The 27,019-nt window shown below is 49.8% G+C and overlaps 1 protein-coding gene across 2 annotated transcripts in view; it reads left to right on the top strand.

Annotated features, from left to right (window-relative positions):
- BRF1 (BRF1 general transcription factor IIIB subunit) overlaps positions 1-27,019 on the top strand; it is a 1,205,829-nt gene that overhangs the window by 807,135 nt on the left and 371,675 nt on the right. For both annotated transcript variants that reach the window (XM_086937923.1, XM_086937924.1), the window contains exons 9-10: positions 5,242-5,281; positions 5,371-5,463. In XM_086937923.1, coding sequence (XP_086794049.1) covers positions 5,242-5,281; positions 5,371-5,463 — 133 coding nt within the window. The remainder of the gene's footprint in view (positions 1-5,241; positions 5,282-5,370; positions 5,464-27,019) is intronic.

The raw sequence follows: 27,019 nt of genomic DNA, 5'->3' as shown, positions 1-27,019 counted from the left end.
GGATCTGAAGACAGTCTTTCTAGCTTTGTAAGTATTACTATCATTAGTGAGATAGAGTGGTGATGATTTACTTAGGCAACATGGGTCTGCAGTGGGCATCTACTTCCAACACCTCTGTTGCTGGCAGTAGACCAGGAGAAATGTAATGTACAACACATTGCAGAGACCCTCAAGAGCAGACGGCCTGAGTATGCATGGCACATGGTGGAGGATGAGGAATGCTTCCCCTGGCAATGGAAGTGTTTTGCCTGTCTGTGTCTAGATGGTGGAGACCCAGACACTGAAATGAGGACAATTGACAAAGGGATCACCTTAGAAACTTCATGAAGACTTTTGTTATGAAAGGGGTGCTGAATGATTCCTTGGACCTGGCATTTGGTTGATGGTAGGGTTTAAGGAGTGGGGACTGTACCTTTTGTTCAAGGTGAGGAAGTTTCTAAGTCAGCCCTTTACTTTTGCCTACGTCTGATTAATGCCTCAGAGAGGTTGAATACAGTCCTGTGTAGACAAAACTCACTTTAATCAATCAGTAGGTTTGTAGAGCGCTTCTTGTCACCAGTGAGGGTATCCAGGCGCTGTCATGGGCTAGTTGATTAGCCGGGTCTTCTGGGACTTTCGAATCTCTGAAAGAGATGGGGAGGTTCGTAGATGAAAGGGTAGCTTGTTCCATGTTCACTGCTAGGTAGGAGAAGGAGCAACCTCCCCATCTCCTACATCAGATGCGGGGGTGAGGGTTAGAGGAAGGGAGGTGTCTGGTGGACTGATGGTGGTTCAGGCAATGGTTCAAGTAGGCGGATCTGCAGTTGTGTAGGGCCTTGTTTGTATGCATGGTTAAGGAGCTTGAACTGTTTTTTTCTGTACAGGGAGCATGTGGAGTTCCCTGAGGTACGGGTGATGTGGGTTCATCAAGGGAGATCCATGGCCAGTCTGGCTGCGGCATTCTGTATGGTCTGTAGTTTGAGGAGGTGCGCTGCGATCCCTCCATTGAGAGTGTTGCCGTAGTCCAGTCGGCTGGAGATGATGGCTTGGGTGATGGTGTGTCTTGAGATTTGGGGTAGCTATTTGTATGTCCTACGAAGCATGCGGACGATGAAGAAGCAGGAGGAGGAGACAGAGTTTACCTGAGTCATCATGGTTAGTGTCTTGTCCGGAATGATGCCTAGGTTCCTAGCGTGGTCAGTGGGGATAGAAGAAGGTCCAAGTTCTGAGGGCCACAAAGATGGTCCCATGGGGAGCTTTTGTTTCCAAAAATCAGCACCTCTATCTTGTCCAAATTGAACGTGACAGTTGTCCTTCATCCAGCTGGAGACATCTGTCATGCAGTTGTGGAAGCTGGTCTTGATGGTGTGTCTTCGGAGAGAGAGATGATGAGTTGTGGGTCATTGGAGTAGAACATGATGTGGAGTCTGTGGGTTTTGGTGATGCTGGCCAGGAGTGTTATACAAGTATTGAAGAAGGGGATGCCGAGCGAGGATCTTTGGGGTACTCCACAGATGATTTCCTTGTGTTAGGAGGTCAAGGAGGGGAAGGCGGACTTTTTGTGATCTCTCAGTGAGGAAAGAGGCGATCCATCTGAGAGTGGCTTCTTGGATGCCACTGTTGTGCAGCCTTGTGACAAGTGCATGATGGGAGCCCGAATTGAAGGCTGCTGAGAGGATTAGAGCTGCAGTCACTCCTCAGTTGAGTAGGGTTTGGATGCTGTCGGTAGCCATGCTGAGGGCTGTCTCGGTGCTGTGGTTGGTGCGGAATCCGAATTGGGAGGAGTCCAGTAGGAGGTTTCATTCCAGTTGTGTGGAGAGTTGTTGGTTGATGGTTTTTTCCAATAACTTTGCAAGGAATGGGAGCATGGAGATCGGTCAGTAGTAGTTGTTTGCTGTGGTATGCTAATGGTTTCTCTAGTAGGACTTTGACTTCTGCATGTTTCCAGTCCTCTGTGAAAGTTGGCTGTGGCAATTGAGGTGTTCAACAAGGTGGTGAGTACATGACTGGTTCTGGTGTCGCCTAGGTTGAAGATGTGAGGGCATGGTTCAGTTGGGGCTCCCGAGTGGACTGAGTTTACGAAGGAGGCGGTGTCCTGTAGGGTGAGCTGGCTCCATTCGGTGTCAGATGTCTGTGGTGGTAGTGGGGTTATTGTGTTGCTTGAAGTTGGTGGGTTTGGGCTTGGGTTTGAAGTGACTGTGGATGTTGGTGATATTGTCATGGAATAAATTTGCAAGGTTATTGCAGAGTTCCTGTGAGGGAGCAATGTTTGTTTGAGCACTTCATTGTGCCTGTGTTGTGGAAGCTCCGTTTTAGAGACAGCCCAGTGCTACCTGCTTTGAGAAGTTCTCTAGACAATGGCTTTATCTAGAGAGCAGCCTGGGTAGGATACTTGAAGGGAGGTACACACCAAGTGGGTTCTGAATATAGTGAATGGGATCCACATCCCGTTATAGAAATGTGTATGAAAGCAGGACCCAAACCAACACACTTTGCTCCAGTCCCAAGTTCTTTATGGCCAAGGAAGGGATGACGGATGCTACAGAGGGTGCCCCAATCTCTGAGATGGTTCCTGATAGGAAACGCAAAAAGCTTAATTGAACACAACAGCCTGGTTGGGAGTGCAACTCCTGTGGATGGTGACCGCACAGTCTGGGCTGCAACTGCCATATTTGTCAGCCTGGTTGGAGTCCAAACCTGCTTCTCCATCGACCAACAGCCTAAGGAAGTCTGCACCCATTTTACAAGCTGCACAGGGCTGCAGTGAACAGGGCCCCATCAGTGTGGTATTGCCAGGGCTGTCGATCAACTAGGATTCATCCTGACTAGCGGTGTGAAAAGAGACACAGGCCGAACCAGGCAACTTCCGTGGACTCCCTCTAACTGTGGCAGGCCTCCACCTTCTGGGAAGCCTAAGCTGCTGGATCGGCGATAGTTGAGAGTGAGAAACTCTGAGATTAACTTTCTACCCACTACATCTCCAGGGGTAAGAACAAACACTGATTGCACATTTGGCCTGTGTAGTGCTAGCATCTGCACCTGAGATTGGTTCACGATGTTCCCGAACTGCTAGTGGGACAATCTTATCAAGAGTCACCTGGGAGGGACTTAGCTCGAGGGGGAAGTAGCAGGTTGAGGGCCACAAGGGAGTGCTGTGACCGGGATCTGCGTTCTGAATTGAATTGTGTAGCATTTGTTAGTGCTCAGAGTTAAAAAGTACATTGTTTTCTAAAAACACAAGCAGTGGCCTGGACTTTAAACTTAAATTGTCTGGTGGTTGAGGGTTGCGTTCTGAGCGTGTGTCCCCACTCTCCACAACCCCCACCTCTTTGAGAAGTCTCCGTCTTCTCTCTCTCACTACTCTCTGTCAAGTGCAGAAAGGGTTGCACTTGACCCGGTCTGTGTAGTATCCTGCAGGACACAGTCTAGTTGTTTTCATGACGTGCTACACTGAACACCCACCCACCACTGATGTCACTGGTCAGGTGACACAGCTCTAATAAAAGTGGCCGAGCGCACGTGCTCTGGGCCAGTTCACCCACTATCAATCCAGTGTCCGTGTCACACTCTTTTAGCAATGTGGGCCTAGCGCCCACCATCACCACAGTTTGCAGAACCATAGTAGGACAGGCACAATTAGCAAATTACCTCAGTCACTGGTGGGGGCCAGTAGCCCCTGTCTGCCCTGTGGCGCTCTCCCCCCTCATGGAATATGACACCCAGTTACTCATAGTCTGTAGTCTCTTTCCAGTTATCAGTGCCCTCCTGCTGACCTCTTAGTCATCGGCCAAAACCGATGAATCTTAATAAAAGCAGATAAGAGGCAGGAATGCATTCAAGGTACAGGTAAGGACGTCTAAGTTAACAGTTTTTGAAGTCGTTTCTGATCTAGGGTGAGTAGATGGATAATCGTGGGAAAGAACTAGAGTATCAAGCATGCTAAAGTTTACTCTTGTATACGTTCTGGTTCTTTGCACTGATCGATTGATTCATTCAGTGTCGAGTTATCCCGCACACTAGCATGCTCTCTTCTCAGCCTGCATCATGGCCACCTGCATTCCTGAGTTTCTAGTCCGCACGCGATGCAGCTCTCGTCCCTTGCATTTTCACCCCATGCATGGCGCACGTGCCCCAGCGACGCTGGCCGTATAACTCACACACTCGATTTTTTTTTTTATCACGCTCTCTCTTCCACCGTTGACACTCCCAAGACGTAGAGCACTAGCCATCCGCAACGCGCTCCAGTGCCTTGTCAAGGGGAGGAAGGGCAATTTAAATGCAAAATAGAACTTAATACAATACAATCCTGTACGTTCTCCAAGTAATGGCTTTCAAGTGATGCTAAGACGCTGAAGCTCCTCGCATCTGCAGCCAATAAATAGCTGGGCCGGTTTTGTCCCCGTAAAATAAGTTTACTGCCTAAAATACATTTCTGAGCGTTTTTTTCAGTAAATGGGGAGGATTCGCCTGGCAGGTCGTGTGTGAGAAAAATTCCGCTAAAGAAAAAAAAACTCTAATCAGGAGAAAATGTTCTTAGAGAAGTTTTTAAAAGTATACTTAACAAACTCCATGCATAGCAAAGTTGTCCTTCTGCGTATAAAGGCAATTATAATAAGTAATAGATTACAAGCAAATGGGACATTATTAACTTCACCTTTCAGCAACAACACAATAATAGAATCTGGAAACCCCGCCCTAAAACCAAGTAGTAAATGGAAGTGTGCGACACATATAAAGTAAGTGATGCAGCCGAACAGTATTTTTTCAAACGTTCTCTTGGGCTCGTACGCGGTGGCTGAACGCAGCCACCACCTACCTGCGGAGGTGGGGGGGGGGGGGGGGGTGGATTTGGGGATACTAAGAGGAAAGGAAGGAGGGGCCCTCTCACCCCCTCTCCCCGCCACGAATGTACTCAATTATACATCCCTGGTTTTCCTTCAGGTACGCCAGACATGCGACCTCTGGGCGAAGGGCCTGGGAATGGAGACCGTTCCCAAACTCTGTTTGCCAGTGTGTGTGTGAAATGTTTCCCTGTCAGCACCATCTGTTCCTTCCTCTTTTAATCTTCCACGCCCGCCATTTCCCCTTCCCTGATTGCAGGAAAGGCGCAGCACGTGTAAGCCGACGGCTTTGGCGCGCTGGCAGGGCGATTATGTAAGAGGCCGAGTTATTAAAGCAGCATACGTAGATAAAGTATAAAACGTGTATCCTGGTTAATGCTCCGCGACACGCTTGCCTTACAGTATTCCTCTTTTGTTTCAGCTGGAGCAGGAGTTGGCCAAAAAGCTTGATGAAGTTGCAGGTAAAAGCACCGTCCATCCGAATCCGTTACACCAGCGCACACCGAGGACAGATAACTGTTTATTAATATTGTTGTTTTACTTTTAATAGGCGAAATCACATGTTTTCAAGATGAAATAGAGAACGAGCTGGAAAATAGTAGACCAAAGCCTAAAGGGTTTTATGCATCGTATAGTAAAGATGGTAGGTATCCTGTAATTTATTTCTGTCCACCTGTCGTAGGCATGTATCAAACTTGAATTCAACACACGAGGGCAGTTCCCATGCTTCTGCAAACGTTGCGTTTTGTCCTACGTACAAATATTTCATCATGTTTAATTTGTGGTTCGTATGAAATGGGGTCTTAACGCTTGTTTCCAGTTGTTTCAAATGTATTATGTATTCAAAGTTTTTTTTAAATTGTAGTTTATTAAACATATGTGCAATATTTATTGTTGCGTTGTTTCGCTGCGTTACTTACCCTGTTTAGTGATACTGCCTACCCTACGACCACAGTTGTTTCCTGCACAGCAGTTGGACGTGGCGCCTGTGCTTAGTTATTAATTGTGCCACGGGTGCAGTGGCACCAGGGTGAACCACTGTTAGGGACCACTGTATCCCAGCCATGTGCCCTACTTGTTGTGCCACTGTGTGGTACATTAGGATTAAAGCGAGGTGCCCTGCACGTGTTATTTTTCTGTACTTTGGACAGTAAAAGTTAGTACAATTTAAGTTAGTTTTTCTTTTGAAAAGCTTCATATTCCTTTATGAAGTAAGGTATTTAAAAGACCCATTTTTTAGATTAAGGAGCTAATTGTTGTACTTGTTGCTAACTATATAGTATTTCTCCACTAACTCCCGGCAATTTTTGACACCCATTCTATTCGTGTGAGGGCATGCTTCGCTCCATTACAAATTGTGTCTATCATTATGGCAAATTATACTTCCGAGCAATATATGCGTTAATGAAGTCGCTACCATAGGGCGTTGATGGAATAATAGAATTATTGGTTTTAGAGCCAGCAGCAACATTTTCTTCATTGTGGTATTTTATAGGAACAGTTAAAATAAAAAAAGCTTTGTGAACACAAAACCTATAGAGAAAAAGACCAAAAGCGTGCTTCTTGTTATTACAGCATAGGCCTGGAGAGATGCAAACAATGCAAAGTTTTTAGCACTCAAACCCGGGCTTCCTCATGCGTTGCCCCATTGACAAACGCTGTTGCTTTACGACCCCTGAAAGCTGGTGGTAAAGTGGAGTGACTGTGTCTGGTTGTCGTTGGGGGAACGTCAGAGGACAGGAGAGGCTCTGTCTAGCAGGCTGTATATTTCTCTGCTCCCCTGTACCCTAGGAGAGGGTAGGGCAGAGCCTGGGGCCAAGGTTTGGACTGTACGTGGAGGCAGAGCCTCATGTGATTTTACCAGCCTGTAAAGATAAGCCAAGTCTTTCTACACCCGGGGTATCCGGCTGCAGAAACTCCATACCAGCTCCCAACTGGGAAAAGTGGTGTCCCTCCCAGAGATATTGCTCCCTGTAATTAATAATAGTGGCATCTGTGTAGAACTAAGCAGAACTCATCCAAATGAAGAATGTTGGGCTTTGTTGAAAGTAGCACACCCTATACAATAATCGTGCCTCAAAAAATGACTTCAAAGACGGATTCTATAGATGATGATGAGAATTTAAAACTTCAGTTCTGAGGGTTCAATCAATCAATCAAAGACATTTATAGAGCGCACTACTTACCCGTAGGGTCTCAAGGCGCTTGGGGGGGGGGGGGAAGGGGTGCCGTTACTGCTCGAATAGCCAGGTCTTCAGCTTCTTCCTGAAGGAGAGGTGGTCTTGGGTCAGGCGCAGGTCGGTCGGGAGGGAGTTCCAGGTCTTGGCGGCGAGGTAGGAGAAGGACCTTCCTCCTGTTGTCGCTCTTCGGATGCGGGGGACGGCGGCGAGGGTGTGGCTGGCTGATCGGAGGTGGCGTTTCGGAGCGTAGAAGTTGATTCGGTTGTTGAGGTAGCTCGGGCCTTGGTCGTGTAGGGCTTTGTGTGCGTGGGTGAGGAGACGGAAGGTGATTCTTTTGTTGACGGGGAGCCAGTGCAGGTCTCTCAGATGTCCGGAGATGAGGGTTAATGCAGTTATACACAGACATACACCATTTAAGATTGGATAGTCTTAAGTTGGCGACACAATAACACATTGGATATTGTTAGTGATGCTAATGCGCTTTCTGCTAATTGTGAAATGCAATAATTCATATTCATATTAGAGCAAAACAAGGAGAAGCTTCAGTGAAGTAATCTTCTGTCTCCAAATACAGCTGGCAAAACAAGATAATAGAATCACACCTTCAGGCCCATAAAAGATTTTTACTAGTACTGATGGGCCTGTTTGATTCATTACCCCTTTGTTCCTCTTCCTCGTGACTATACTTCACTGAGATGTTAAATAAAACCTCTGCAACCTCTTGTTCTGCGCATCTCATATGGGGGGCGGGTCGAGAGGTTTCGGCATTGTCCGGGTGTGTTTTTTTCCATACTTTTTTCTTTGGGAATATTTTGCTTTATCTGTGTTTTTGTGTGGATGTTTTCATTCTCAGCTTGGGATGTAGCATTGTCGGCTTAATGCAAGACTTTTGGCCGTTGTTAATTAACCTCCTGGACTTTATCGCCTCTAAATTAGTTATGCAGGGAGAGGATGTGTTCTAACGACCAGAGTTGCCAACTTTGGGGCTGAAGAACCAGGTTCGAGTCTCTGCGTTGGCTCAACATCCTGTGATTCTGGGCAAATTACTTATCCCCACCATGCCTGGAAAAAAAAATGAATGCGCCCTTGTGTAATGTAACTGGTGCTCATGTAAAGAACTCCAATACCTTCGGGTCGAGTTCAGGCTATATAAAACTGCAACAAACAAAATTAAACAAGTACCTGAAACTCCAAAAGCATAAGAACTTCCCTGCCATTTTGAAGCTTCCCAGACCGACATCCTCCAAGGTACAAGTGTTCTTTTTAGGCGGAACTTGATGATTATTTGTTGTGCTCCACATGCCGGGTGGGTGTCTTCTCCAAAATACAACGGTTGGCCTTGTCTCTGTTCTCCACCCTATATTGCTGGGTATTGCAAAGTCTATGTGTGCATCTTCCCATAGGTTCTCCTAACTTGGCTTAGCTCCATGATATAGTAGCTGAATAGAAATAAAAGTCACAGAAGTATTCATAATGACTAAGCAGGACCTGGAGCAAGTCAGCAAGGGGACTACTAGCCCCAGAACCGTGTTTTCCTGCTGTGGGGGGTGGAGGACCAAATCCTCAGTGCTTTCAACACCCGCGCTGTGCGAGACCGAAGAGAAGCAGAAAAGCAACTACCAGCCGCAGAATCCTTGTTTTCCTGCAGTGAGGAGCGAAGGATCAAGCCCCGTGACTGGTGAGCGCTTTAAAGCACGTTCAACAACCCCGCTGCGTGGGACATGGAGATATACAGCGAGGGGACTACCAGCCCTAGAATCCTTGTTTTCCTGCTGTGAGGGGTGGGGACCAAGCCCCCATGACTGGTGAGCATGTTCAACAGCCCTGTTGCATGGGCCGGTTGCAGGCAAAACCTGGGCCATGGGCTGGTTTGTCAATACCTGTCCACACCCGGAAGAGGCTGGGCTACTTCCCTAAGTTCTGCTTTCAAGGTGCTTCTTTGTAATAACTTTATTCTCCTAACTATTTGATCCTCATTTTGCAACTCTTGCATCTCTTCCATTGGCTAAACCTCACAGGCTGGCCTTTTGCCTCCACATGCTTGTAATAAGGGGCAAAAAGAAAGCCATGGGGGTAACTTAACATCCATTCCTCCAGCTATGGGCACCTACATTGATCGCGTGCGAGAAAGGGCTGTCAGTCATCATTAGCATTGAGATAGCACTCACCAAGAGGAAGTTATCTCTAAGTATGAGTGTGGCTACTGCATATACTGATAATGAGCTGCCCACAGTGAATTCACCCTGGCCGGGTTCGATGCTTAGCCCTCCCACAAACTCCAATTTACTAACCCCTGACTCCATGAGAACTTGACTCCCCCATTTTAGCATCATGCGATATTGTTAGGCCTCTTCCTACTGCTAATAGGAAAATGCTGCAAAAAACTCGTAATAGGTATAAATTAACGGCTAGCAAGACTAACCAGGCATCTCAAACTATAACTACGGGAACTATTCCTTCAGATCCCCCGTTATTGCCACCTGCAGCTGGGTACCGGGGGTCCAGACGCAAATAAATTCTGCATTGATCGTTTTATGGAAGTTTGCTGCACCAAACATAAGTAACTCCTTCGTGATGACCTGCTGGCCCTCATTAAGCGACTAAAAGACCTTGAAGTACAAATTGAGTCATTACCAAGGCTGCTTGCACATAGGGAGCCCTTTTTTACCTCAAGCCCAGGGATGAATTACCAATGCCTGCAACTCTGCTATTGCGTCGCAGTTTGTCCACCTCTCAAATTCATGGAGCGCCTGTGGAACCACACTCCGGCATTAATAACAATGGCTCTCTTGCTCCAGCACTTGATTTCCGCTTCACCCCTGGGCTTCATTTTAAATCCTATGCAGGAACTAGATCCAATGTTAATGACCCAGCTCTTTTACAAACTTACTAGTGGTAGTCAAAAAGTGAGTTGTCACTTTATCAAATCCAGCAAAGAATACAATTTCTCACTGCAGCTTGTCAAAATGTGGTGATCCTCACCAGGGACCCCCACTGTGGCAAGGGCAAGGAAAAGCTAATGTTGAGTTACACAGTAAGGTATTGGACTGGCTTGCACACCACAGGGGGTTTCCCCTTTACTCTTGCTAATGATATCTTACTGACTCTCAGATTTGGGTGGATTGGACCTGGACGAGCTTTGCCAGGAGAGGAGCCTATTGTTAATTTTAGATGATCGTTTTTGGGCCCATGATACAGAGGTACTTTTGACAAATAGGGACCCATGCCTCTAGTCAAGATAAGAGGATTACACTCCCAAAATAACCACTGCTCACCCCCTTGGTAGCTTGGCCGGAGCAGGCAGGCTTATCTCAGAGGCGGTGTGTTAAGTATTTGAGACCACATACCGTAACCAAGTGACAACACTACAAATGGACACCACACATGTTTTATATAAAAAATAAGAATACTTTATATAGAGTTACCACAAGACCAAAAACGTCAAAAATATACAATACTGTTATTTTAAGATGGTAGATTTAGCTTAGTTCAGTTCAGTTCTTAAGATGCGACACTTTGCGTCAATGTACCTTACGATGCGTTGCGCTTCCACAAAAAGCAATGTTGCAGCGATGGAAATGCGGTGAAGTTCGGGTGCAAAGAAATAAAGATGACGCTCTGTCCTTGATGCGACACCCTTCCCGTTGATGCAGCGGCGTCTGCGGCGACGTCGATCCTCTTCTCCGGAGATGCGAGATACTTTACAAGATGCGAGCCGCGACTGGCCCTGCGACAAGCTTCCCAGCGATGCGGCGACGTCGATCCTCTCTACTGGCGATGCGAGTTGCTTTCACAACGATGCGAGCCGCGACAGGCCCTGCAACACTCCTCCCGGTGATGCGGCGGCGTCTGCGGCGACATCAATCCTTCTCTCTTGCGTCACGCTTCCCTGTGATGCGTCAGCGGTGATGTCGATTCTCTTCTCTGGTGAAGCGGGGCGCTTCGTGTTGTGAAGCGGCAGCGGCGGTTCTGCGACACGCTTCTCGATCTTGAGTCGCGCTTCAGCTCCTTGCGTCACACAAATCCCCCACAAAGTCCAGCACAGCTGCAGGCACTTTAGGAAGCTGGTGGGTGAAGTCTGTTGTCCCTGAGACTTCAGCAGGAGGCCAGCTCTTTTCCAGGCCCTTGGAGATCCTTCACAAGTTGAAAGTAAAGCACACAAAGTTCTTTCTCCTTTCTTTGGCAGTCAAGCAACCACTGCAGGCCAATCCCCCAAGCAGCACTTCAGCTAAGGGATGATCTCTCCTCAGTTTCTTCAGGTTCCTCTCCTCCGCAAAGGTTTCTTCTTGTAGTCCAAAGTGATCTAATTTCTTGGGATCAGGGTCCCATTAAATAAATCATTAGATACCGGACGGCTTCCCACTAGCTTCAAAGAAGCACGAGTGAAACCACTACTAAAAAAAGCTGGGGCAGACACCAAAGTTCTGAAAAACTACAGGCCCATTTCCCAGCTCCCGTTCCTGTCAAAGGTGCTTGAGCAACATGTGCTGAAATCCCTGGCATCATTCCTGGAATCTAATCATCTTCTCCATGAGATGCAGGCAGGTTTCCGTGCACATCACAGCACCGAGCTAGTCATGCTCTCGGTGCTGGATGAGCTCCGAGGGATGGCTGACAGGAAAAAACCGAGCGCCCTGATATTATTAGATCTTTCAGCGGCGTTCGATACTGTCAGCCATACCCTACCTTTGGACAGGTTGTCCGGTTTTGGGGTTCGAGACTCAGCTTACCGATGGCTGGAATCTTTCCTAACCGGGAGAACACAGAGGATTCAGTTGGGAGACAGGATATCAGGAGTGGGAGACCTGAAATGTGGAGTCCCCCAGGGCTCAGCATTGTCCCCACTCCTGTTCAACCTATATCTCCAACCTCTGATAAACACACTAGCTGAGATGGGCTGCCGTGTGTTTAACTATGCCGACGACACACAGCTGTTGTTGAGCATAGACAACACTATACAGGCTCAGCTACACGCACAGGAGGTGCTTAGATACACAGTCCATTGGATGTCTACGAACCTCCTAAAAATAAACCCCGAAAAACCGAGGTGTTGATAGTTTCCTCAAATTGCTCGCCCTGGAGTGACTTGTACTGGCCTCACGAATTGGGCCCGACCCCTAAGCCAGCTGATGCGGTCAAAAGTCTAGGCATTAAGATACAGTGCCCTTTCAATGGTCAGCCAGATCTCCACTGTGGTTGGAACGTGCACCGGTCTCATAAGACAGCTGCGCAAATTAGTTCCACTCCTCTCCCAGTCAATGCTTCGCATGGTAGTCTCTGCCACCATACTATCGAGGCTTGACTATGGAAATGCGCTCTACCTGGGCCTACCTAAAACTTTAATCAACAGACTGCAGGTGGTCTTAAATGACGCGGCTAGACTCGTCTTCAAACTCCCAAGAAGAGCACATGCTTTCCCCGTTACTACGTAACCTTCATTGGCTGCCAGTCGGGCAAAGGTCTGTCTTCAAAAGCCTCTGTATAGCCCACAAATCCATTTACGGACAAGCCCCGGCGTATATCAAGGAACGGCTAGAGATGTACAGACCGGAAAGAAGTCTCAGGTCTTCCGACGCCCAATTGCTGGTATGCCCCCGGATCAGATTGGCCACAAAGGGCGGGAGATCTTTCTCCGTCCTACTACCTAAGCTCTGGAACGATTTGCCTGAGGCCCTCCGTAAGGACGGCAATTTACTCCGTTTCAGGAAAGCCCTAAAAACAATTCTATTCAGAGCAACGCTTAGCCCAGTATAGCCTTACCCAGTTCCTTCACTCCATTTCGGCTAACTCGGTTGTTGTGTTTTGCGGTCAAAGCGCCCTGAGACCTGCAGGTGAATTGGCGCTATACAAAACGACAATAACAATAATAACAACAACAATATTTATACCCCAAAATCCTTTGTTCTCTGAAGGGAGAGGGGCCTTTGCCCAGTCCAAACTAGTTCTGAAGCACTCTGTTTACCAGACTTCTCCTTTCCTTTCACAGTGCAGGGCAGGCACATCAGACACCCCACAGGAGGTGGAGCCAGCATTGTAGAAGGCAAGTACAGTCCTGGAGCACTTTGTTTACAGGACTCCTTCTTTTCTTTCAGTGTTCAGGGCAGAGACATCAGCCGCTCCCCAGGGGGTGGAGCCAGCATTGTGGAAGGCAGGCACAGCCCTATTCAAGGTTCAGGTGCAACTCCTCCCTCCCATCTAGATGCAGATCTCTCTATTCACGACTGGGCTGACTCATCCGGTCTCTTGAAATCCCCTAGCCCTGTCACTCACAAAACCAGACAAAGGAATACACAACCTAGCAGAGGCAGGCGTGAAAGGTTAGGCAAGCAAATACTTCTTTCTAAAAAGTGGTATTTGCAAACACACAATGTTAAAACCAACTTCACTAAATGATGCATTTTATCATTCTGAGCCCAGGCATACTAAACTCGAATTTCTACCATGTTCTCTGAGACAATTAGGATTATAAACATGTAATGATCTAACAGCCCATTCTGGCCTATGGAGAACAGGTAGCCTTGCCATAGTGAAAAACGAAAATGGCTCTAATTCACTATTAGGACATGCCACACACATCAGGGCTTGTCCTACCTTATACTTACAATGCACCCTGCCCATGGGCCTACCATAGGGGTGACGGATATGAAGAAAAGGGAAGGTTTAGGGACTGGCAAGTGGGTGCACTGCAGGCCCACTAGCAGCATGTGGATTTACACGCCCTGGGCACACTCAGTGCACTAGACTAGGGTCTGACAAGTAAACCAAATAGCCAAACATGGAACCACTGATTAATACATCAATTTACAACAGGGAGCACTTGCACTGTGGCACTGGATAGCAGTGGCACAGTGCCCAAAGCATCTAACACCAGCATAAATACATGAGGCAACAGCAAAAAAATGGAAGGGAGACCCACGCCAATGGTGCCTGGTCTACCAATAACTTTGATCCTGTTAGGACATTTCACAGGCCAAACACCTTACTCTAGCAGTCAGACCACCTTTATTCTACAACTCGACTCGCAGGAGCAGGCAGCGCCTCAGTTAGCTCCATTAGTACCAGTAAAGATATACAGCCCGGTGGGTCTTGCCACTAGACTGTTTTTTGCATCACAGCCAGGCTTCTATCCCGGTTTCAAATCGATTTGATGTTCTTTCTTCTGTGGACTGACTCTTGGATGCTTCTCCAACTTGCTTTGAAGTACCCTGTTACCTAGAAAACACTCTGGATGACCAGTGTTGGAAGATTGACGATATGAATTCAAGGTCACGCCATACTTTTACTCTTCTGAGCTGGAATATTGCAGGCCTGAGGGATAAGCTCACAAATACAGACTGACTACATTTTATTTCAAATTATGAGTTTAGCCTCCTCCAGGAAACATGGTACATTGCTCCGCCTGCTTGCGCTGGCTATCTCTTCTATTCTTCTCCAGCTACCCCATCTCTTTGTGGCAGAGCTAAGGGAGATCTTTCCATATGGACAAACCTGGACTTGAAAGTGTAGGTCTTAGTGTTGGATACAGAGAGCTCACCCTTCTTAGCCCTTTTAATCCAGGATGAATTAAGTGCCTTCTATTTTATTATTTTTTTTCAGAACAAAATTTTATTGAAGTACCGACAAAACACAAGGGGGGGGGGGACACCGTCCCGCATTACAACGCAGGACTAATGAGCTCAGGCATGAAAAGGATATGCAGTCAGTACAAACAATACTGGATTAATTACCCGCCCCCAAAACCCCCAACACCCTACCACCCCCCCCCCCCCCCCTGTCCCACCCCGTTCCCTTCACAGTGTCTGCTAGTCTTAAGGCATAAAGCTAGATGATACAAAGCGTGTGCGCTCCCTTCCGCCCAGGGTACAACAGTTAAAGATCTTCTCCAGTGTCCTGGGCCATCGGTGGTTCCAGCCACAGTCCTCTGTAGTCCGCCCATCTTTTCCATACCTTAAAATGTTTCCGAGGGCATCCCCTGGCCTCAAAGACAGGACGCTCCAGCCCCATGCAAAAGTCCAACCCCCGTCTCCAAACTTCCAGTAAAGGGGCCCTGGGGTCCTTCCAGGCCCTGGCTATATCTCGCTTAGCCACAGTGAGGCCCAAGACCAGTAGGTGGCGTTTGTATATGTTGCCCCCCACCTGTTCCATAACATGCAGCAAGCCGAGTTGCGGTGATCGGGGAAGGTCCCAGCCCAAGACCTCAGCCAAGCAGTCCCAGACACCCATCCAGTATCTCGCCAGATTTGCACACGACCACACAGTGTGGACAAACGTCCCAACCTCCCGTCCGCACCTCAAGCACTCAGGGGAGGCAATCAAACCTGCTTTCCACAGCCGTTCTCTGCTAAAATAGGCCCTATGTAAGTATTTAAACTGAATAAAGCGGAGACGCATCGCAATGGCAGCCCCCCTAGGGGCCTCCAGGGCCTCCCTCCAGTCCTCCTCTTCGAGAGCTCCAACATCCCTCTCCCACGCAGCACGTAGTCCATCAAGGGAGGAGGAGCAGTGTGTGACCAGGGTCTGGTATATATTGGAAATTTTCTTTTCCTCCAATTTCCCCATAAACACCTTGGCCTCCAGGGGGCTAAAATCGGGCAGGGACTCTAAACCCACCAGCGAGGGAGATAGTGCATGGCGCAACTGCAGATATTTAAAGAATTGGGTCTTGGGCATGGCATATTCCTCCCTCAAGATCTGGAAAGACTTAAGGGTGGTGCCCCTCATGACGTGGCCGAGCGTAGAGATGCCAATAGCGTCCCAGCCCTTGAATCCCTGTAGGGACGCCAGCGCCGGTAGTCGTCCGTTTTGCCACAGCGGGGTCTCCCTCGTCAATTTGTTCCACCACCCCATGCGGCGCAGAGCTGCGCGCCACCCACGGAAGACCACCTGAGTGGCCATGGGGAGCCTTTTCCTGATAGCCGCTGAGTAAAGAATGGTGTGTACTGTATCTGGGTCCATCAAGTACCGTTCCAGGGCGTAGGTCGGGTCACTCCGATCCCCATACCACCAGTCGTTAAGCACCAATAGGTGCGCCGCCTGATAGTATGATAAAATGTCAGAGGTGGCCAGGCCCCCGCAGTACGTAGATAGGAAGCAAGTGCGGAGAGCTACTCTCGCCACTCCCCCGGCCCAGAGGAACTGACTCAGTGCAGCGTTTACTTGACGAAACCACTGCGGTGCTATAGGGCATGGGTGGTTTTGCAGCTGGTACAGGAGGCGCGGCAGGGCCACCATTTTAAAGATCACCGAACGGCCATATATGTTCAGTGGCATTCTGGACCAAGTTCTCATGTCCGAACGTACTCTGTCCCATACGGGCACCACATTGCGCTCCCATGCCACATTCGGAGCGTCCGTGATAAAGACGCCCAGGTATTTGAGTCCACCCACCGCCGTCTGCAGCGTCGAAGCCCAAGCACCCAGTCCCTCGCCGTCGCCCAGCACCCACAGCTTAGATTTCTGCACATTCAGATGCAATCCCGTAACTTCCCCGAAAATTCTCATTATCTCTAGGACTCTGGGTCCGGACCTATTAAGGGCTGTGAGGAAGAATAGGACGTCATCGGCATATAGCGCGATGCGATCGGAGGGGCCCATTTCCCACTCCAGCCCCCAAAGTTGTGCGTCCATCCGCACCCACGCCGCCAGAGGTTCCATGGCTAGTGCGAATAGATAGGGTGAGAGAGGGCAACCTTGCCTGGTGCCCCGTCCGATAGGAAAGGGTTTGGACGCCGCTCCCGCCACTCTCACCGACGCGGTCAGGTCCATATAGAGCAGGCTCAGATACGAGAGAAAAACTGGCCCGAGATTGAGGCGGGACAGCAGCGCCCTAAGGTACACCCAGCTGAGAGAGTCAAATGCCCTATCAATATCGGCCAGGAGGAGCGCCGTTGGGATCTTAGCGGCCCGGGCCGTCTCCACCACCACCTGTGTGCGGCGAATGTTGTGTCTGGTTGCCCTATGGGGCATGAACCCCGCCTGATCAGGGTGCACCAAATCAGTGATATATGGGAGGAGACGGTTGGCCAAGGCCTTGGCCAATATCTTCCCCTCAAAATTTAAAAGGGAAATCAGCCTGTACGAGGAGTGGTGTTCAGGGGGCCTCCCGGGCTTACAAAAAACAACAATTTCGGCATGTCGCCAGTCCACTGGGAGGCGACCACCCTCTCTGGCTGCTTCTAGTGCCAACCTATAGCGCCCCTCCAGTTGGAGGTGAAAAGCTTTCATAAATTCACACGGGAACCAGTTTGGTCCCGGGGCCTTACCAGAATTCAATTCCCCAAGTGCCGTGCCTAGTTCCTCCAGGGATAGGGGGAGTACTAGCTGATCTCTGACCTCATCCGGGAGCGCGCGCAGGCGGGAGGTCCGCCAAGAATTTATCAACTTCCTCCGCAGGGAGGACCTCTCGGGGGGCATATAGATCCGCATAATACCGTGCAAAACTGGCCGCTATGTCCTCAGGGGCCGACAACAGGTTTCCTTGGTCATCTCGAATGCCCGGCAGGGTCTGAGCTCGGAAGGTGTGCTGGCAGAGTCTGTAAAGCATGGTGCTGGATTTATCCCCCCACTGATAAATTCTGCTCTGTGTGGCCAGCCAAAGCTGGCGTGCCACATTGAGTAACAGGGATGAATACGATTGCTGTGCCAGCAGGAGCTGCCCCACAGCCTCATCTGTGTCACCCATAGTGCAGTCTCTCTCCAGGTCCTGAACCCGCCTCGCTGCCTCGTCCACCTCTCTCAGACGGGTCCTGCGGGCCTCCGCACACCAAGCAATGTCCACCCCCTGAGCACCGGCTTCAGCGCCTCCCATTGGGTGGCGGCGTCCACCTCCGGCCCGTAGTTCTCAGCCCAATAATTGGAAATGGATTCGCGTAAATGTGAGCGATAGCTATCCTGCTGCAGGTGCCACGCAGACTGGCGCCATCGGAAGGGCTGTCGCCTCTTGTCCAACAGCAGATCCAAGGACACGGGGGAGTGGTCCGAGATACCACGAGGGAGAACAGCTGTGGAAGCAACCCTCGCCAGCCAGGGGAGCGGCACGAACAAGTAATCTAGTCTGGAGAAGGACTTGTGCTCTGCCGACACATAGGAATATTCTCGGCTCAAGGCATGTTGGTAGCGCCATGTGTCAATCCAACCCATGCCCTGCGCTAGGCCATGAAGCCTCGTCGGCGCCGTAGCCTGGGGTTCCCTACCGGGCCTATAGCGGTCTATCCGTCCATCCATCACATCATTCCAGTCTCCCCCCCCCAATCGCCAGTACATCCGGGATATCAGCCCACACCTCGAACAGCTTCTCGAGGAGTGCATCTTGCAACGGGGGCGGAGCATACACACTACCAAAGACCATCGGCTCATCCCCAACCATTCCTTTAACAAACGCATATCTACCATGAGCATTGACCCGGTGCGTCTCGTGTACATAAGAGAGCCTGCGGTGTATCAGGACCGCCACCCCCCGGGACCCCCTCGCAAAGCCCGCATGAAACACTTGTTGATAGCCATATCTTTGCAAACTGAGGGTCTTGGTGCCCTGGAGGTGCGTCTCCTGTAGGAGGAGAATATCCGCCCCTTCCCTTTTCCCCAGCCGCAACACCGCCCCTCGCTTTATTTTATCCAGCATCCCCCGGACATTCCAGCTCACCACTCGTATCGTTGCCCGTGGGAGGCCTGACCGTTGGGCATCAACCATTGTCTATGGGGAGAAAATGAAGAGTCCTGGGTTCTTGGAGCCACACACACATACAATACAATTGCCTAAGTAACGCAGACACTGTTTCAACCTCTTCTACACCCCCCACCGCCCTCCCCACCCACCCCCGCCCCTAACCCCACCCAGCCATCCCAACCTCCCCGCCAGCCCCAACCCCTGTCCCAACCTGACCCCCAACCAAGTCCCCCAACTGCCCCCCCCCCATACCTCATAGAACACTGAAGTATCTGTTGCGGCATGGGCGGCCTCGGGCCCAAAACAGAGCGCCCAAAGCCTACCATACCAATGGATCCCGAACACCCACTAAGCTAAAACTCCCCCCTTCCCCCTAACCACTCCCAACCATGTAGGAGGCAGGTAGCCCCTGTATCGGAGCACCCCGAACCCTTCCCATAGTCTTAACAATTGGTGGAATATCCAACTAAACGTGTCAGTTTACTCAGTGTGCAGCTGTCCGCAGAGCGAAGCACAGGTGGACCACTCCCCTCAGCCGGGGCAGCTGGTATCCGTAGGTGGGCAAGACCACCCATTGCCCCTCAGCCACCTTCACCCGAGAGGTCTGAATCAGTGGGCGCAGCAGTCCTAGGCTCAGTGTTGGAGACATTGCGCCGCCGGGATCTGGACTTCCTACTCCTTTGGCTTCGGGCGTTCTGATCACTCTGGGTTTGCGATGAATCGCTCGTGTGTCCCGGATCAAGGCCCGGCTGGGCAAGAGGCCTGACCCTCACCGTTTCATCCGTCCATCTGAAGACTTCTTCTGGCGTCTCGAAAAAGTGAGTCCTGGACTGAAAGACCACTCGTAGGCGGGCCGGATAGAGTAAGGAATACTGAATCTTCAGGCCCGAAGTTTTGCCCTGGCGGCCAGGAAAGAGTGCCTCTGTTGTTGCACCATCTTGGTGTAGTCGGGGAAGATCATGATCTTGTGATTTTCAAATAACAGAGAATCTTTGGCCCTCGCCTCCCGCAGTGTAGTGTCTCTGTCATGGAAGTTCAGAATTCTGGCGATCACCGGCCTGGGCGGTTCACCTACTGGCGGTTTCTGCGTCAGGGCCTGGTGCGCGCGTTCAATCACAAAGCAGCGGGACAGGGTATCCAGCCATTGGGAAAGGAAGTGTTCCATGCTGCCCTTTTCACAGCCCTCCGGAAAACCCACAAAGCGAAGGTTGTTCCTGCGCGCCCGTCCTTCGGCATCCTCCACCTGAAGTGCAAGACCCTTCTGAACACTCTCCATCGCCGCCACTTTCTTTTTCAGGGTCCCGACATCATCTTCCACCACGGAGATCCTGGACTCTGCCTCTGTTATTCGCGCCACAGCGTTGCGCAGGTCCTGTCTCAGGAGGGTCACATCCGCCCCAACAGCCCCAATCTTGGCGTCCAGCATGTCCCTTGATTGGGTGATAGCTGCCATTAGCGCCGCGTTATCCGGCTCCGGCCCCTGGCCGCCCTGCGCTCCGGGGCTGCCATGTGGTTCCGTGAATTGGTTGATGGGCCCCTGCTTAGCGGGTCCACCCCCCCCTCTGGTCATGGCCAAGGCTGAGTCCGGTAAAACTGTCCTCAAAGCGTCGGCGGATCCTTTCGGCGGGGCAATCCACACCTTCAACAGCTGCCAAGGGTAGTTCACTGTCCAGACACCCCCACATGCGATATACTCCTCACGCACACCGCCTCCGTCTACACCGGGTGAAGGGGGGGGCCCCACAACTCGTCTCCGCAGACCCTTGCAGGCCAAGTCCCAGCGTGTGCGAGTGCCGCCTGGGGCACCTCTCCCTATATGTCCACCACCACCGCCTGCACTGGTGCACCTCGCAAGCCCCCACGACAGCCAGGGGATATCTCAGGCCCGGCAGCCTGCTCAGGGCCCCCAACAGTCTCACTGGTCTCTGTGCCCCCCAGCAGTCTCTGCAGTGCGATGGGAGGGGGGGGGCTTCACCAGGGGGGAGACACTCACGGTTCGTTGGACCCCACTGCGGGGTCGGCGCCAGGTCCACACCGGGTCCACCGGCACACCTGTCTCGGCACAGACACGGGCCGCTCCAGTTCGATCCACAGGCCCTCCGTCCACTGCCCCGGCGACCACAGGTATGGGGAAGTCAGCAGTCTGGGCCAAGCGCACGACTGACCCCTCAGCTCCCGGGGCTCCGCTGCGCCTGCACTCCCGAACCAAGGATAAGTGCTGGTGACTCCGGTTGGGGACCGCCAAACTCGAGGCCCCGGCTCCGCCAAGGCCAGGTAGGCCGCAGCTCCTCCGCGGCGGCCTCCAGGCACCAGTCTCTGCCGCCGGTATTGTGATGAGAGGCAGGGGACTCCGCGATGGGTCGCCGACAGCAGGCAGTCCCAGATCCGGACCAAAGAGCGACGCCGCAGGTCTCCGGTCGAGCCCTCCGGATCAGGTGCGCCAAAATCGAGGCCCCGGCTTGTCCGTCCGGCACTAGGCCGCCTGCTGCTCCGACCTGCCTCACCGCCCTGAAAGGTCCCGGAGCGCCGCTCTCGGCTTCGGATGGCTCCCAGTATCGTCCGCCACAATCACCCCAGACGTGGTGCACTTTTCGGGTCCGGGGGCCAGGAGAATAGGGAGGATAATCTTCGGGCCGGCGGGAGCTCTAGAAAGCCACGTCCGCCATCAACGCCCGCTAAGCCACGCCCCATGCCTTCTATTTTTAAATGATACATTTTTATAATAATTACTTTTTAAACCCGGTCTGTGCGCACTTTACATATTTATTTGCTTTCCTAACAAGTCTGAAGTCCGTAGGTGTCGGTCATATGTCTCAGCCTAATGACCTTTTATGTGGAGATTTAATGCTAAACTGGTGGTACTTTTCAAGATTCAGGGCACAGACTACACAATGCTGTGTCACCCAGGGTAAAACCTAATAGCATAGGAGCGGATTTGGGTAGGTTCTTCACGGAGCACGATCTTGTAGACTTTGTTGACTCATCCTGCATAGAAGAGACATTCCAGGCATCGGTTACAGTTTATGGATAGGCCTCACTGATGGATTACATTTTTTTGACAAGGAATCTCTCGTAATGCTTTTCGCATGGTGCAGTCTTAGCTACAGAATGGGTGGGATCATAACGCCCTCTATACAGTGGGCCATTTGCCGCTATATAGACCGAGCCTCCTAATGCACTTATGCCAATCGTATTCTGGGATTTGGTTAAAAAGATCATGCAAAGGGATGCCTTAGTGAACCCCCTTCTAAATTGCAATGTATCCGGTCCAGAAGGGGTTTTGCACTTTAGGGCTATCTACCATAGTGAGAAGGGTGCAAGTTTGGGGACTCAACTTAAGGAGAAATTACTCAATTTTCCTATAATGTTTGTAACCTTACAAGAAGTGACTGATGCCGTCAGCCAAAGCCCGAGCAGAAAGGCATATGGACCCTATTGGGTACCTATGTGCTCATCAAATGCAAATGCGTTTTACATCTGTTGTCCTGTTGGGATTAGTACCTGGGCTCAAGCATATTATCTTGTTCTCATGATATTCAATTGACACATCTTTGCAGGGATCTACTTTTGGCCTTGAATGCACTATCTCTGATTGTGGGTTGGTTGTGGAATAGATTACTGTTGGATTTGCAGTAAAGTGGACTGTGTAAGGAAGCATCCTTACTCTGCCTCTCAAAAGGCAGATTTGTAGGGTGTTCAGTGCAGGTATGCAGCAAGAGGTCCTGACTTCAGGTGATGTCTACTCACCTCTTGGAGATTGGCTGTCAGGTAGACAGCAGCCCTGGTTAGATAGCATCTCAGAATACTCTGCGGAGCACTCCCTTCCTGGATCATAGAGGACTTTGAAGTGGAAGAAAGTTGGATAGTTAGGAACTTGCATTCATACTCAACGGGCAGGCTGAATGTGTTGATCCAATCACTCAAACTATAGAACAGGTTTGGGGTGATTCTTCTTTCAGGTGTCATTTGCAGGTTGCTCTGCAGATACAGCCTTTGGGTGGAGTTATGTGTCTCACAGAAGTGTTGATTCCATCCTGGAGCACCAACAGAGGCACAATAAGGTGTGCAGTTTCTGAACCTGGCTGTCCTCAGCCAAACTGTATGAGGAATCGGAAAGAGAAAAGGGCAGGTCTCACCTAAAGCTTCCTCACCGTTCACTACCCATGCTGCAGTCCCAGGCTCACTTGTACCAACCACCATATGCCATTGTTAAGAAAGACCTGTTAGCAAGAAGCTGCTTACTGAAGTCCAAATGGAACATTTAAAGGAGCAAGGATCCCTGTCTCCACTTCATCACTTCAGTGCCTAGTTATCCTCCCTCCAGCCACAGGAATGTAAGAATTTCCACTGTCTGGGAGGACAGTCCTCTCCCTTCCTCTCATGCAAGGCCAATCCAGGAGAATTAAAAATGGATCACACTGGCTCCTTTACTCTGGTTTGTTCACAAATACCATGCATGTACCACACAGGTTGCAGTTAAACTCACCAACACTTTATGCAAACACTCTGGATGTTAGCGGAAGGAGCTGAACAAGCCTTTGCACAAGTCAGCAGTAGGCGTTCACTCTAGAGATCCATATAAAATGCTCTTGTCCTTCCACAGATCTTTAAAACATGGCATGCTGCTCTCGCCGCTATTTGCTGAACCCAGAGACTGTAGTCCTCTGCCTCAAATGAGAACAGGCGTGGTGCGTCCGACCAATTCACAGGATGGGTACAGGTTCTCTTAGTCCGATTGAAACCTGTGCCTCTGTGCACATGTTAGATTAACATATCACTGGGTCAAAAATAAAAACACAGGATACCAGATACACGCAGTAGGGCAGTCGGGGCAGGCGAACACGCTAGTTTACAATATAGAGGACATTCCCTTCTCAACAGCATTCAGGTTGTATCAACTTTCTAAGATGAGCATCCATACCTGTATTTTCCCCAGAAGTTGCAGTATGTGGATTGCTAGCATTTGTTTATTTGATGACCACCCATGTACCTTTTGTCTACATATTGAGGAAGTTAGTGAACGTTAATTAATTTTTTATTACAGTATATGGTTTGGGTGATAGTCCTTATTTGGAACCTTAGGACTTTGGTTTTTGGTCTTCATAGGGAAAAGGCTCCAGGTCCACTTCTGGTGTAGGGGGTACTTGTGTTTTCAGGGTTGTACTTGTGAACTTCTTTGGCTTCCTTGGTTGACCTCACTTATTCCAAGATCGCCTCTGGAAATTGTCTGTTTCAATCTGCTGGAGTTCGAGACATTAGGTGGGGATTCTCCCTACGGAACAACAAGTGATTCCACCAGTGTTGTGGCTTTTAAGGCTTGGGAGCCATACAACTTGTATGATTGAACCCATTTGTGCATTGCATTCCTATTGTGAAGTTAACACTGTAATGAGCAAGGGAGGCAATGGGAAAGTTCATCAGTTACTTAACATTAACCCCCATTACCACAAGCCCTCCATTCCTAGGCACTAGACTTCCCTCTCCCTAATAGGGTGGTCTGTTGGCAATCTGTCTTTTTCTCTTGCACTTCAACTCTCCTCAGGAGACAGTAAAGGGGAATGCAGAGTTCTGGTTGTACTACTTTGGAGGACCACAGAATGTTTGGAGCCTACTCTGCAAAACAAAATAGAAATGTAACTGATTGCCAGCCCTGGCCCATGTCTCCAGGATGCGGACACACCTCCGGGCAGTAGGGACTATTAGGGAGAGTGGACTCTCAGCAGTGATAATTTCCTGTAAATTAACGAGGCTTATACCTTCTACCATACGGAAGAGTTTAAAATACTTGTGCTTTTTGTGGATGAGACCAGGAACCGATCAAGTGTCAATGATGACTCTTCACCCTGTTTTACAGAGACAAATTAAAAAAGATATTTTCCATGCTGCTTACTTCTGTGCATGCAGTTTCGTTTGTGGTAAAAGTTCTTACTGAGTATAGTATGTAATCTTGGAGTACATTTGATAATTAACTTTCCCTCCGTTTTCATGATGTTGAACATGAAGCTAGACTACCGTTCTGTTGGAAGAATTTGATAATTTGAAAAGCATAGATGTTTGTTTCAGAAATTGCAAATTCAAGGCTACCGAGGTAAAAAAAAAGAAAATTCTTAATCCGCTCACTAGTTGGTCCGGCATTTGCAGATTTTCATCCATTAGCAAAGTTAGCAAAGGAGTACCATCCCATTCACTCTCTGGGCAGAGGCAACTCACGGCGGGGAACCATTTAGCAGTAACCCTTGACGTGGGCTAAAGGTAGCACCAAAGTGTGCGCCAGATTTCCACAGTGTATTAAGCAGCAACAGCAGCAGTAGCACTAAAGACAGGAATGACTGCTGTGATGATTGAATGGTTAAACGGAAAGCAGCCAGTCATTCTTTTGCATAAGGTGTTCATGGTACTGCTGTACTGGAGTTGCGTTTGAGAAGAACATACGTGGCATTATTAAATTAAAGTGCAGACACTGATCTCCAGTTCCATGGTTTTGCCTGGATCCTGCCTGAGCCGCCTTGTTTTTCACTGCTCAGATGGGCAGTTATTCTTCAAATGGGGCAAATATAATCAGACTAACGGGAAGTGTTAGAGATGAAAACGCACTCTACATGCATGTTTTACTACAATGATCTGCCCTGCATATATATTATATGTGCTTTGTAGTCACTTAAGGGTATGAAGGAGCTATTTGGTACAGGCCCAGAGGAGGTTACTGTGCACTGTTTCTACAGGAAATGTTTGTGAATGGGGATAGACTACTTAAAAAAGATATCACAGGTTGTGATCATTGAACAATGTGTGACAAAAAATGTAAGCTATCGAGGAAATGGCCTTCAAAATAACCGCCAATCTTCAATTACTTTGCTGATGTCATAGATATATGCTGTTAAGGACTAGTCCATTTGTACTCCTAGTATTTTCAACTGAGCTTTTTCCAGTCTTAAGTTAAATCAAGGAGGTTCTTCAGTATGGCCGTTAGGGCTGCACCCTCCCTTTTTAGGTTTCGCCTATTATCATTCGCTTGCGAATGTAATAGGCGAGAATTCAAGTGCTCCATCACTGCGTTTTTTTCACAGTGCATGTGAGTCACGTGACCACAAAAGCGGGTCACGTGACCACACAAGCACGCGCATCTCCCTAATCCGCCTGCCACACTTCTCCTCCCTTCGCTCGCATTCCCGCCCCCCACCATGCTCTCCCGCCCCCATCCGGCTTCCCTCCGCGCATCTCCCTAATCCGCCTGCCACACTTCTCCTCCCCTCGCACTCATTCCCGCCCCCCCACCAGGCTCCCCCGTCCCCATCCGGCTTCCCTCCAGCCATTTGCCAGCATTGCGAGGCCATTTGCCTTCCCTCAGCGCATCTCCCTAATCCGCCTGCCACACTTCTCATCCCCTCGCTCGCATTCCCGCCCCCCCACCAGGCTCTCCCGCCCCCATCCGGCTTCCCTCCGGCCATTTGCCAGCATTGCGAGGCCATTTGCCAGGAGCTCTCCCCCGCCCGCAGCTTGACAATGTAAACTCCTATTGCTACAATACGTATCAGTTTGCAGTTAGTAATCTCTCTTAAACTGCCTATGCACTCCCACCCACACAGAAATAGTACTGCGACTTCCTCATTTCTATCTATGTTTGCATCTGTTTCTCACTAGAGCTAGGGGTTGCACACGCTTCCCCTGGCACAGTCGTACTCCGTTAACATATTGGATTCTACGCATACCCGCCCAGTGAAGCCCCCAGGCACCTCGGGTGTAACCCCACCCTCTCGCAGATGCGGGACTGCGGGACAGTACGCATGGACCTTGGAATGCCAGGGAGTGCACACGCCCCTTTTACGCTGGATAAGAAAGCCGCTGCACGGCTCGCCTACCCCGCCTGCCCCGAGTGGAATCCCTTTCTGAAAAAAATGCACCATAGAAACATTAACCCTGACGACACCTTGCAAGAGGCTGGCATGCGGAGAAAACGCTGCGATCGGCCGCCCATCGCTCTCTACCTGTCAGACACACCATAGCCTTGGAGCCACGAGAGGCACTTGGAAAAGGGCTGGTCGAATACGATGGCTCCTGCTGTAGGTTTGGTTTTTTTGTTGCAATTTTATATAGTGCGAAATCGACTCGAATGTAATGGAACACTTTACACGAGCACCAATTATGTAACACAAGGATACATTTTTTTTTTTTTTGGTATGCTCGGGAGATTAGGTAATTTACCCAGAATCACAGGATATTGAGCCTACTAAAGGATCCATCAACTCCTGATTACGGTTACTAAAGGACTTGTAATTGAGTCTGTTCTCTAGGAACGTTTACCTTGCCATCAAGTCCAATGGAACAGTATTTGAAATGTGCGGCAGTGGCCGACT

Source organism: Lissotriton vulgaris, chromosome 9, assembly GCF_964263255.1.
Source record: "Lissotriton vulgaris chromosome 9, aLisVul1.2, whole genome shotgun sequence".
NCBI classification, from domain to species: domain Eukaryota; kingdom Metazoa; phylum Chordata; class Amphibia; order Caudata; family Salamandridae; genus Lissotriton; species Lissotriton vulgaris.
The sequence above is the reverse complement of the archived record's forward strand: the minus strand, read 5'-3'. Positions and strand labels throughout refer to the sequence as shown.